The following is a 12249-nucleotide window of genomic DNA, read 5'->3' on the forward strand; positions in this document are numbered from 1 at the left end:
GGAAAAAGGCAAAAAAAAAAGAAAGGCTTTTAAAAACTTCTAAAAAAGCGCAGCGTCCGACGCCTTTTTGAGTTCAATTTTCTCAACTTTTCAGAAAAGCGCTGGGTGACGTCAAGTGCTTTTCTGACAGCTGACCAATCAGGACGAGGAGAGTAGGTGCGCGTGTACCTTCTACCTTAGTTACCGGTGCCCCCAAAATAGACCAAGATGGACAAGGTACCAGTCGAATCACTTTTAGTTGCCGTTTCATACTACTCTGAGTTATACAACATGAGTAATAAAAGATACGCAAATATACAGTAGCTAGCTATCAATAAGTAACCAACGGAAAATAACGGATAATAATGTATCGCTAGAATGTATGATACCCGTTGTTAAGGTTACAGAAATCTCGCGCTGAAAGCGCTCAAAAGGCGCTCAAAAGGCGACCAAAAGGCGTTCAAAAGGCGCTCAAAAGGCGCTGAAGGTAGCGCTTTTTTCAACAACAAAAAAGTCAAGTGTGAACACGGCCTAACTGTACACACAATACTGCACACACAAACACATTCAACTGCACAGATACACACATACAACTGCAAATACAAAAACTGCACACACATACAGCTGCACACACAAAACTGCACACACTCACACACAAAATTGCAATTACTCATGCAAAACTGTTCACACACACACGTTGGGAGGTTCATAATAATAATAATAATAGATTTGATTTGTAACGCACTCTACATTTGAAACAAATTGTGCTGAAAGAGGTTCACCTCTTTCTCGCCGGAGGCTCCGTCGTCGGTCAGCGCCGCATAGAGGATCATGTACCCGGACACGCCCTCCGCTTTGCTCCAGCGTGCACGCATGGAATTGTGGGTAACATCATACAGCTCCAGTCCATTGGCCTTGGTAAGGGCCACTAAAAACGAAAATGTGTACACACACACACACACACACACACAAGCCCCCACACACACAAAGCAGAGCCGGAACATGAGGTTTGACCAGAGCCAACAGGACAGTTCAGCTTCTTCATCATTCGGCCCTTGAGTGAGCGTGTGTGTGAGTTGTGGGAAGCCTGCGGCAGGCGTGGGATCTTACATGTAGTTGCTGAGCCTCTGAGCGGCTCACTGGCGGAACTAGCATACACGGCGAACACAGCCACCTGGTACTCTGTCAGAGCGCTGAGGTGATGCAAGACCACCGAGCTCTCGCTGCCTTCCACCACCGCCTGGGAAACGACCGGAGCAAAAGGGGGCGAGGATGAGGAAGAGAGATTACAGTAAAGAGAGAGGGAGAAAGTAAGGGGGTTAAAAAAAGGTTGAAATGAAAAAAAGAATGTAGGCCGTTATAAGTAGCATAGCAGTTGTAGGAGGGATTAATGTGTGACAGAATGTCCTCCTCCGTAGTGCACTGGGAGAGAAACTGCACACTTGGGCCTTTCTAATCTGATCTGAGGATATCTGCTTAACGAGATCCGTGCTGCGGATTTAGAAATGATTCCTCGTGCGCCCCCGCACCCGCCCCCCTCCCACATGCATCTGGACTCCATCAAGTCAGTGGAATACAGTAAAGTGTGAAAGTGTGTACAGGAAACAACTAATAGTCACATAAATAACGATAAACACATCATCACACATTGGCTGCTGGATGACTGAAGTGTAGAGAAGGAAACGTGTGTGTGTGTGGGTGTGTACTGTCACCTCCTCTGGTCTACCCGTCTTCTCGGTGTAGTAGACGACGCGATACTTCTCCACGCGGCCGGGGGCGTGGCTCCAGGAGACTCGAAAACTCCGGGCCATGACCTCCGAGCTCACCAGGTTACTAGGGGCGCCTGACGGCTCCTCAGAGGGCACGACTGCAGAGATAAACAACCAGCTAATGGATACAGTCTGATACGTGTGTGTTTGTGTGTATCTATTGTGTAAGACGGTATGAGTGGACTGTAATCTGTGCACCATCTTCCAAGTGAGGTGTAGAGTAGCAGTACTCCAACGTAAGTGAAGATGACCACAATTATGCAGATTAGGAAGGCGTTGAGTTTTTAGATTAGGCGTCAAATTTTTAGATTAGATTAGGTAGCACGTCCCTACACCCTGACTGGGAGACAAACCATTTTTGATCTCCTTGTCCTGCTGTTCCACGCCGTCGCACACTGTCATGGTGAGGCCTTCTACGATGGAGCTCATGATGCTGAAGTCAGCCACGTTGTAGACGTGAGTGTCGTCCGGCTCCGTGGCGATGGACCTCAGCTCGTTCTCGTCGGCGTTCTTCACGCCTGGACAGGGAGAAAGGAGAAAGGAAGAAGCCACATGGGAAGAAGATGGTGACGGTGATGTGTTTTTTTTTTTCTTCTTACATTGCAAAGCCTTACTAACAAAAAATGCTTGGAGTTGTGACTGTTCGATGAGACTGCATTAGGTCTAGGAATGAGTTTTGATAGTTGCTGTTTATATTCTCAGAAGTTCTTTTTCAATCTATCAGATATGTTGACAGAGAGCAGGTTTTTCATGACAATGAGTGTGTGGTCCTGTACACATCAAGATAAAACGGTATTTAAGATACATTCGCTGTGGTACAAAACCCTTGAAGGATGAAATCCAAATGGCTTCATCCAAATGTGTCAGCCAGAACAAAACAAGGCTTGACAACATATGTGATAGACCAACAATGTGGCCTAACAGCGGGCATCTCTAGCCTGAGGCCGGAGGCATGTGTGTTTGACCCTGCAGCACCGCGTGTCTCACCAATGGCGAAGAGCTCGATGCCAGCCTCCTTCAGGCTCTCCGCGGGGGGGATGACGTCATCCTGGGACTTCCCGTCCGTGATCAGGATCCCAACTTTGGGAACTCCGGGCCGGGAGCCATGCTCTGGCTTGAAGCTGTTCTCCAAGATATAGGTCAGCGCCAGGCCTTAGTAGTGGTACACGTATAAAATTAAATTCATGCTGGCGTCACTGTATCATGTTCCTAAAAAAACATTGGCAGGGGTGGTTCACCTGAATGTTTGGCACATTTAGACAGCATGTTTGTAAAAATAATGTGTGTACCTGTGAGAGTGTTTCCACCCTTATATGGCAGGTTCTTGACAGCATCAATCACAGCGTCCTTGGTAGTGAAGGCATTCAGGTTCCACTCAATCCTTGGGTCCCCACTATACTGGGCCAGACCTACAGACACACACACATACTGACTTTCGGGTTCATTCATGTAAAACAATGATTTAACACATCTTGTTCCTGGATATGTCACTATTTAGCTAAAGGAAGTGAGAGTTAGCTACAGGAAGTGAGAGATAAATACAGGAAGTGACAGTCAGCTAGTCAGTGTTAGCTACAGGTAATGAGAGTGAGTGAATTGTGAGGGATTATATTGGAGAAGCAGAAAGTGAGAGTTAGCTACAGACAATTATAGTTAGCAACAAGAAATAGAAGTCTCAGGAACTGATACAGTAGTTACACTTATCATTTAGTTATAGGAAGCAAGAGTAAGCTTTTGAAATCAAGGGCTCACCTATCCTGGTCTGGTCGATGCCCACACTGAAAGCTTTGACAAGGTTCTCCAGAAACATGCGGACCAATCTGAAGTTGATCCTGCCAATACTCCATGAGCCGTCCACCAAGATGACAATGTCAGCAATGGCCGCTGTCTTGCACACAAATGGCTCTACAGCAGAGAAGAGCACGTTGGAGAGGAGGCAGAATATGACATATACATGACATGAATGCAATACAATACAATGTCTATGCAGATCTGCACATACTAACATACCAATGTTAGTATTACCAATTCAATCCAAACACATCCTGTAGATAAACACTGTTGAGGGAAACAAACTCTTTTGTATTTTGTGTGCAGCTTCAAAACAGTCCAAGGAGTTATTTGAAATATGACAAAAGTAGGTTTTCAAAATGTAAGACAAGACACACATTTTAAGGTTGGATGATCAGGATATCTTTATTGAACATGCAGAAGAGTGGCTGCCAGAGCAGCACATTTATAACACAGTTTAATGACATGAAGCATTGTTTTTGCTTTACGCGAATGTACACATTTTAAGTTCATGTTCTGTGGACCATTTCTTCTAAGAACCAGAGACCGCCGAGATAGGGAGTCTGGCATGGTGAAGACTGTCCAGATCCAGGAGAGCTTTAATGAGACAGAGTGTGTGTGTGTGTGTGTGTGTGTGTGTGTGTGTGTGTGTGTGTGTGTGTGTGTGTACGTGTGAGTGAGTGTGTGTGTGTGTGTGTTTGTACGTGTGTGTGTGTGTTTGTATGTGTGCGTTTGATTGTGTCAGTGAGACAGCCAAAGAAGTGAGGGATAAAGTCTGGAGTTGGATAAACACACACTCCTGTTCCAGGGTGATGGATGGTTGCAGAAGTAGCTTAGGGAGGAAGAGGGCTGCCGAACACTGATGTCCCATCCCAGCCTCCCCTGGAGCTGTAAACTGTTCTAAAATGAATTTGGCTGGAGTTTGGAGGAGTTTATGTTGGTTGCTATGTGTCAGGTTCCTAAAAACTGGCAGGGTGGATGGTGAGATGTTTTGGCCCTCTAACAATCTGAATGAACTGTCCAACGTTTTAACTAGCTGGCTGCTTGATTAACTCCATGGATACCAAAGCACCAACAAAATGAGAATGTTATGCATTTTAATGAAAACGACGCTGATCTAAAAGGAATCATCCAAGCGGAGATGACAGCACGTTCCGGGCATGAAAGGTCAACGTCATCATTTCAAGTGTACTCCCTTTCTTTGCCTTCCGTATTATCAGCAAACAGAGAAATAGTCTGTCTCTTAGCATTACACCATGGTCATTCAACTCAGTCTGTCTGGAAATGTGAGCAAACTGTGCCATTTTGTTCCAACCATCTCCACTGATTAGCCTGCCGCAGCATTCAACACAATGCTCTGGGGAACAGAAGAGAGGGAGAGGCGTGAACAAAACATGACAATGCCAACATCATTAAACTCCACTCTATGGATGTTGTACGGTCCTGGGGCTTGAGAGCCAGTCGAGATTGAGGCTGTGAATAGAAACTCTGCCGCCTTGACGGTTTTTCCACCATTCCCCAGATTGGTGACTCGTAAAAGAAGTCAATTAAAAAACAACAATGTCGATTTTTGTATATCAATGTCAACAGTGTCGGGGGAAATTCCTTATCTTAGAATGAATGACTTTGCGGCTCCTTTGATGGTATTATCATCCTGAAGGTCTCTCTGTACCTGTGGCTCTCGGCACATTTCAGTTTCGAGACAGATGGGGGGGTAAGGGGATTACCTTCTCTATTTATTTCAACAGCGACACAAGCACACCCCCGCATACCCCCCCCCCCCCCCACACACACACACACACACAGACGGGCCCCCACCACACACACGTGCACACATGCACCCACGCACACACATACCACACCCCGGGAACAAAAGCTGTCCATCATTTCCCTCAGCCTCCAATCACTTACCGCAACAAAGCAGGCTCAAAGCAAGGCAGAGAGACTCGTAGAGACACGTTAAAGAGACTAAACACCAAACTTCCTACTCCCTTAAATGATGACACAGCAAAACCAGATATGAAAGGCTGACGCATCGGTGACTCAACTGAGCCTAATTTCAGGGACCCTGGCTAAAAGCCCCAGTAGCTCTGCGCTCCTCTGTCTGCTCACTGCTCCCAATGGGAAGCTGGTGCCCTACACCACTGCAGCAGCACATGAAAGGACAGCTAGTTGTTTAGTGTGGTGATAATAGCAGGGCCTTCCAGGGCCTAGCCCTCACATCAAACACAGCAGGCTTGACTGTGTGCGTGTCGGTATTTGTGTGAGAGACGGTGTGATTTCGGGTGGTGTTTACGTGTGCGGGGTGAGGGGTGAGCGGTGGACTGTGCATGTGTGCGTTTGTTTTTATAGGTGTGTGTAGGTGTGTGTATGTGTGTGTGCGAGAAAGTGTGTTTTCTTTAGTTCCATGCGGTCAAGGAGACAAGGGATTTAGAATGTAATCCTGTGAGTGGAAGGTCCTTCAGAGCGCTGCAGCGCCTAGTGGTTGGAGAAGACAGCAGGGGAAGTCCTGGCCTTAACCACACTCAGTTAACAGGTCTGCATGTCTCACCACAAAAAGTACACAAAACAGCCTCAGGTTCATGGTGATCTACATAGGAACAGGTGTATGTGCTGTCTAAATAACAGACAAATGCTAAATTGTGCTAAATTCAGAAAAAACTTTGACTGTTTTAGATGAATGCTGGAACACAAGAAAAAAATAATATCTAATAAGGAAGTCTAATTAGAAGTAAAACTGCAGAAAGGCATTTGCAGTGGGCTCAGGGATAGGCTCTATGCAAATAGCAAATATAAAAACAGACCAAACCTTTTTTTGCCGCCACACTGGAATGGAATGTGCTGTTTGCCATGTGACAGACACGGGGGCCTTTTGAGAATGAACAATCTGCTGTTTGTCTCAAGATTGGAATACTAATTGGTTCAAGTTATTAGAGTGGGTTTAGGGGATCCAGTATTCAGTATAACTGTACAGTACAGAACACTAACAGAAACACCATGCTAGTTCTGTGGGTGTCTGTGTGAGAGAAAGAGAAAAAGAAAGAAAGGTGTCAGAAAATCATAGGTACTTTTAAATCCTTTCAGAACCCTGAGTCAGCCTCCATGCAGAAGCAGCTACTACAGCAAGGCTGCTGCCTGTCCTCTCTCAGTCTGACACAAGAGCCACTGTGAAGAGGCCTGCCTGTGATGCCTATGACACAAGCCAAGCCTCTGGGAACCTCTTCTATGCCCCGAAAGGCAGAGCCTGAAGAATGAAAGGCCGTCTTTGTGAAGCACTGCATGCATACTTAATCAGTCAACTTCATCCATACACACTGCACAGTGCAGACAATGACGTAGCCACGTAAACTCTCCAATTTCAGGTCTGACTCAGTTCTTCTGGCCATGTGTGTGGCAGTGGACAATTGAATTTATGTCAGCGATTGAATGAAACAATGGCTGTGAATGTGACAATGTCCTTGACTGTGTTCCCTGCTTTCACACTTGCACAAAGGCTTCTCACATCCTCTTCTGTCAGAAAGAGAAGAGCACACAGACAGACAGACTGTCACACAGACAGACAGACTGTCACACAGACAGACAGGCAGGCAGACAGATTGTCCGACAAATAGACAGAAAGACAGACAGGTTGGCAGACAGGCAGGCACACTGTCAGGCACACTGTCAGACAGATAGACATACATACATGCATACATACATACATACATACATACATACATACATACAGACAGACAGGTTGGCAGACAGACAGACAGACAGGCACACTATCAGGCAGACATAGAAAGACAGACAGACAGACAGACAGACAGACACCAGTCAGGTCATATCACTGACCGTTGCCTGTGACAGAACAGTAACGAGGGGGCATGGTCCCGCCTACACACAGATTCCAGACCAGACTAATTGAAAACAGCAATGATTACAGTGTAATCCTGTCCCCCCGGGTCACACAGGCTTGCTCGGCACAGCGGGTCTGCCCTACTGGAAAATCCATCAGGCGGTGTATATCGCTGCCCTGGCTTCTCCCTCCACTCCTACTAAATGATTCTGTCAAACCCTGAAATTCATTGATGGCATATTTTCTCCACTTAATCATTCAAAGTAAGGAGCCTTTATCCTGTTAATGTGTTTAAGGGCATTTCTTCCCTTCTTTCCTTTCCTTCAAACTTCATTTTATTAACAAGTATTTCCCCTTGACAAGAATGATTTATGGATGACCTCCGTTTTGTTGGGGATCAGATGGAGTTTATTGTAATCTGCAAAGTTATTTATTTATTTTTTCCTCTGGCCTGATTGTTTCTCAGGGGCTGAGATTGCTGTAGTTAAAAAAAACAGTCAGCAAAACTTTCTGGGATCTTGAGAATGTCAAAGAATAATGACTTCTTTAACTGTCTTACATTAATCAAAATGCCCTGTGTAATGTAATGCAATGGATAATGTGCATAATTGGTACAGGCCATGTATACTCAAATAACGCTATGGCTGGCTATTTTTCAAAAAGATTAGCAATTTCCAAAATATTTAAAATGTTTAGAAGACGATGTTCCTTATTGATTATTACAGATGATGATGTTGGCCTATGTTGTTGTTGCTTAGATAATGTATTTATGTTGGAGTTTGAGTGACCATTACTAAAGTGATATTACTAGTGGGCAGAAAAACACACTAAACTATGCACAGGTTTTACTAAGGTGGGCGATTAATATTGATTAATTGAGTGTTTTCACACAAAAAATAACTGTGGCAACAGACCAGAAATCAGAGTTTAACAGGAAAGCAGTTGTTTGAAAGCAGCATTGCCTGAAAAACAACAAGAAACAGCTGTGTCTAAGAAAAGAGACATGTTTAAAGTTCACTGGCTAGTTCACTTCTATTTTTGTAGGGAAGGCAGGGAGTGACAAATCCAGAGGACAAGTGTTCCTTCTCCATTCAAAGACATGTTAGCAAATACATTAAAAACACACTCATTCATACAATATGACCACAACACAAGCCTCTGTCCCATGGACACTAAGACACAAACCAGACAGTCACATACACAAGCACACAAGCACCCCAAGGCACACACACATACACACGCACAGACTGACTTCAAACTATTTGTATTTGCATTTCCATAGTTTCTTATCAGCCAAAGAGTAGTTAATTATTGTTTCTATCTTTGTTTAAAATGTAACCTCATCCAAAGAGTGAATAAAGCCTTTTTTGAAGGAGCTGCAAAGCACCATTTATGACAGTAACCTTTGACAAAACATCTGGCACTACACTTTCAGTCTGACACATTCTGTGTATGTAGCTGTACAGCTACAGTAACCTTTAAAGCAGGAAACATTTGTTTAATAACATCCAAGCTGAGCGTCCCTTTTCTCTCAATCCCTGCAGTGGGAACAGTTGCTCTGTATTCTGTCTGCTTCTCCGGTCACAACACTTGAGACAGGTTAAGGGGAGTGGGGAGAGGGGGAGACAGGAAGTGAGGAAAGGGGGAAGAATCTTGGATGATGATTATAATTGACCTCTGGGATAATGAGTCCTTGTCCAGAGAATGGTAGGGTAACAACACATTGTGGGATTAGCCCCCCCACTCCACTCTAACTTCCCCCCCCACACCTTCTCCTCCAGAATATTGATATAGTGTTTAACTGAGGAGTCACAGCATCTCAGCTTGCACGATCTCCTGGCATTCAAACAAACAATATGTATAGCTAAACAGGACTACAAAAAAAAACATAAGAACTGAACTGATCCACTAATAGGATTACCTATTTAACTGTGTTCTCCTATTGTTATACACAGAAAGACTGGATATATTACGGGTGTATTTCTGCGTTGTTCCCTCAGGGCTGAAGATTGGAGGTCAAGGCTGGTCCCTGACTTTCAGAGGTGCTTTCTCACACTCCACCTCCCCAGACATCACCTGTTACCAGTGACTGTCCATCTATTCATCAAAACTCTCTGTGGTCTCATAATGACCCCATCCAACCTACACACAGACACACACACACTCACACACACACACCGTTGGACCCTCATGTTCACTCTCTGACTCACTCCCCCCCCCCTTTCTTCCTCCTTTCCCCCCCTCTCCTCCACTCTGTCTCTCTCTGTCTCTCTCTTCGCCCTCTCCCACTTGACCTTGTGGGTCAGGTAGTTTGAAACTCCAGTTTTGTCAGAAGGTTTTAACACTCTTGGCTGTCATTAGATCCACGACTGGGGAGGCAAAGACTAAATAAATGATCATGTAAGAGATTAAGGGGGCTATGAATAATGGGGGTGGGGCACTCCAGGATGGTGTCTTGTGGTGGGAAGATGGATGAGGACAGAATCCCATCGCCCTCCATCTCAACCATCCCCTGGACTCCATCGGATTGCCAGTCTTTTTATGCGAAGGAGGGTTATATATGTGTGTTTGTGAGTGTGTGCATTCGTGTGTGTAAATGAAACGGCTCCTTATTGAATAACCTATTGGTTATTCAATAAGGCTGTATAAACAGAACCCATGGGGGATTACACAACTTGTATTTGAAAAATATGTTCAAGTCATAGAACCATTACAGTATTGCTGCACCTGGTGGGGGAAAGGAGAGGGAGGGGGTCAGGGCCACTCCTACAGTTTGTTAAAGTCAGGGATGTTAAGCAAAACAATAACCTGCCAGACACCTCCCCGGCACTTATCATTAACAAACCTGGCAACCTTGCAACCAGTAATAACGAACATCACCACTTCCTCCACCTTCCATTTGCACAAGGACAAGACACGAAAAGCACTGCTGGCTACAATGCTGACTGTATATTTTCGTTTGTTTCTTTTGTCCCAAAGAATTAAAGTAGCAACAATTTTCCTTAAAGAGTTATTTTCACAAAATAACTGTTTTATTTTGCTTTAAAATGCTTTTGTAGAATACCAGGGAAAAAATCTTAACCTTTAAATTGCTTTGATTACATGAACTTACATAATGTAAGGTTCTTCAAGGGAAACCAATATTCTACTGTGAAAACGAAATATTGAAAACATTGATTACTGATTACATTTTATTTTAGAGACTATGCTTAAAAAAATAACTTTTGTACAAGCACAATCGGGTCATGGCTGTGTTTCTTTGACTACAGCCCTAATGATTTTGGATGTTGATGGCTGCATGATTATGCATGATGATGGTCAATGTGTACAGCAGTTTAGCTGGGCCAGCTAGGCACAGAGCTGTGTGGATTAGCCATATGGTAGCAGTGATTAGTGGGTAGTCTGCTGTTGAATTACTGTAATCTCCATGGAAACTTCATACAGTTGTTTAATCAATGAGAGATTAAGAGAGTCAAGACTTTATGACTGTCAGACATAGGACACTAAATGATCAAAAATTGAATCTCAAAACAAAAACAATAAAAACTAGAGAGGGTACAATTTCTGGGGAAATTGTAGGGTGTGCTTGCTTGCGTCGGTTGCACAGGGGTCCGTTTTTGAATGACATTTTTACAACTGATTTCTGTATATTTTATATGAAAATGCATAGTTATTATTTATAAAGAATAAATAGATTTAAAAAAAAACAGACAAAAATGCTGCTCATTTACAACTGAAAATACCAGTGAAGTGTAGAAGATGGAATCGCGATTCAAACAGTACCATCTGCTAACTGAAAATATGCCCCCCAAAACGTAAATAAGCTTGACATTTATTTAGTGGAAAATCGCTCATTCATAAAAAGCTCACTGGTAGCGATTATTGTCAGTAACAACGAAAAATGCGATATCCCTGTGTGGAGAAGCTGCCCCGGTAAATTGTACTACTACGGTACAGTACTACTAGTAAACTCAAACCGATGCCCGCAGAACTCCTTGTCCGTGTGCTCTTCTGAGCTTGCCAAATAGCCACTGCAGCACGCACACAGAAGTCCAGGTGTCGGACTCGGCACACAAGTCAGAATTGAGGTAGGCTAAGAAAACATTACAAAACTAAATAAAGTTTCTAAATGATAGGCCTACCCATCATCTTATTTTGACTAAAACATAAAAACAATATTACATGAAGCTCCAAAAAAAGTATTTGCGCTCAAATGAATGCGAAAAAATGTATGCGCTCGCATTAACTATTGATGTCCCTGCTAAAGCTGATATCAAACTTGCGTATCTGAACTGTTGTATAGTGGGTTAAGCAAGGGGAGTTTCTATAGCCGAGTAGTGTATTGTGCGCAGCAAGCTTGGAAGAAAAAAAGGGATATGAATAGGGGCCTGTGCCCCAGTAGAGTTTTATGTCTAACAACGCCCCTGGCATGGACATTGTCAATAAGATGCTTGTATTTGCCTTACTGTACTGATCCAAGTTATCAACTATTGTATGTCTGGCAGAATAATGTCTCGGAGCCCAAATCTCAATCAACCTCCTCCCTTGATGTATCATAGGCTACTCACTCATCATGTCTTTGCTTTATCAAATCTTTCTCAAAAGATTGCTACCAGTGCTATAGGCCTGTTGTAGATGTTGACAACACCTGTCTTGTGTCTTAGAAGAGGTAACTTAAACCTTAGAAATGTGTACTGTATAGGTACCATCACTACAGTTACACTGGTGTCTGTCTAGTGTGTGATTTAAAGTGTAAATGAGAGTCGTTTCCTAAGCAAACTAATACACAGATGTACTGTGTCACTATTTAAGCAAATCCACCAAAAACCTCAAACGTAGATAGATTCCATGGTTGTTTAGGAAGCTATAGCA

At 43.8% G+C, this 12249-nt stretch overlaps 1 protein-coding gene across 2 annotated transcripts in view; it reads right to left on the reverse strand.

Moving 5' to 3' along the window:
• Positions 1-12249, reverse strand: part of col14a1a (collagen, type XIV, alpha 1a) — a 73700-nt gene that overhangs the window by 43414 nt on the left and 18037 nt on the right. For both annotated transcript variants that reach the window (XM_062464858.1, XM_062464859.1), the window contains exons 6-12: positions 3501-3653; positions 3038-3157; positions 2736-2900; positions 2102-2266; positions 1692-1846; positions 1090-1219; positions 762-907 (exon numbers count right to left, since the gene is read on the reverse strand). In XM_062464858.1, the coding sequence (XP_062320842.1) occupies positions 762-907; positions 1090-1219; positions 1692-1846; positions 2102-2266; positions 2736-2900; positions 3038-3157; positions 3501-3653 (1034 nt within the window). The remainder of the gene's footprint in view (positions 1-761; positions 908-1089; positions 1220-1691; positions 1847-2101; positions 2267-2735; positions 2901-3037; positions 3158-3500; positions 3654-12249) is intronic.

This window comes from Osmerus eperlanus, chromosome 7 (assembly GCF_963692335.1).
Source record: "Osmerus eperlanus chromosome 7, fOsmEpe2.1, whole genome shotgun sequence".
Classification (NCBI taxonomy): domain Eukaryota; kingdom Metazoa; phylum Chordata; class Actinopteri; order Osmeriformes; family Osmeridae; genus Osmerus; species Osmerus eperlanus.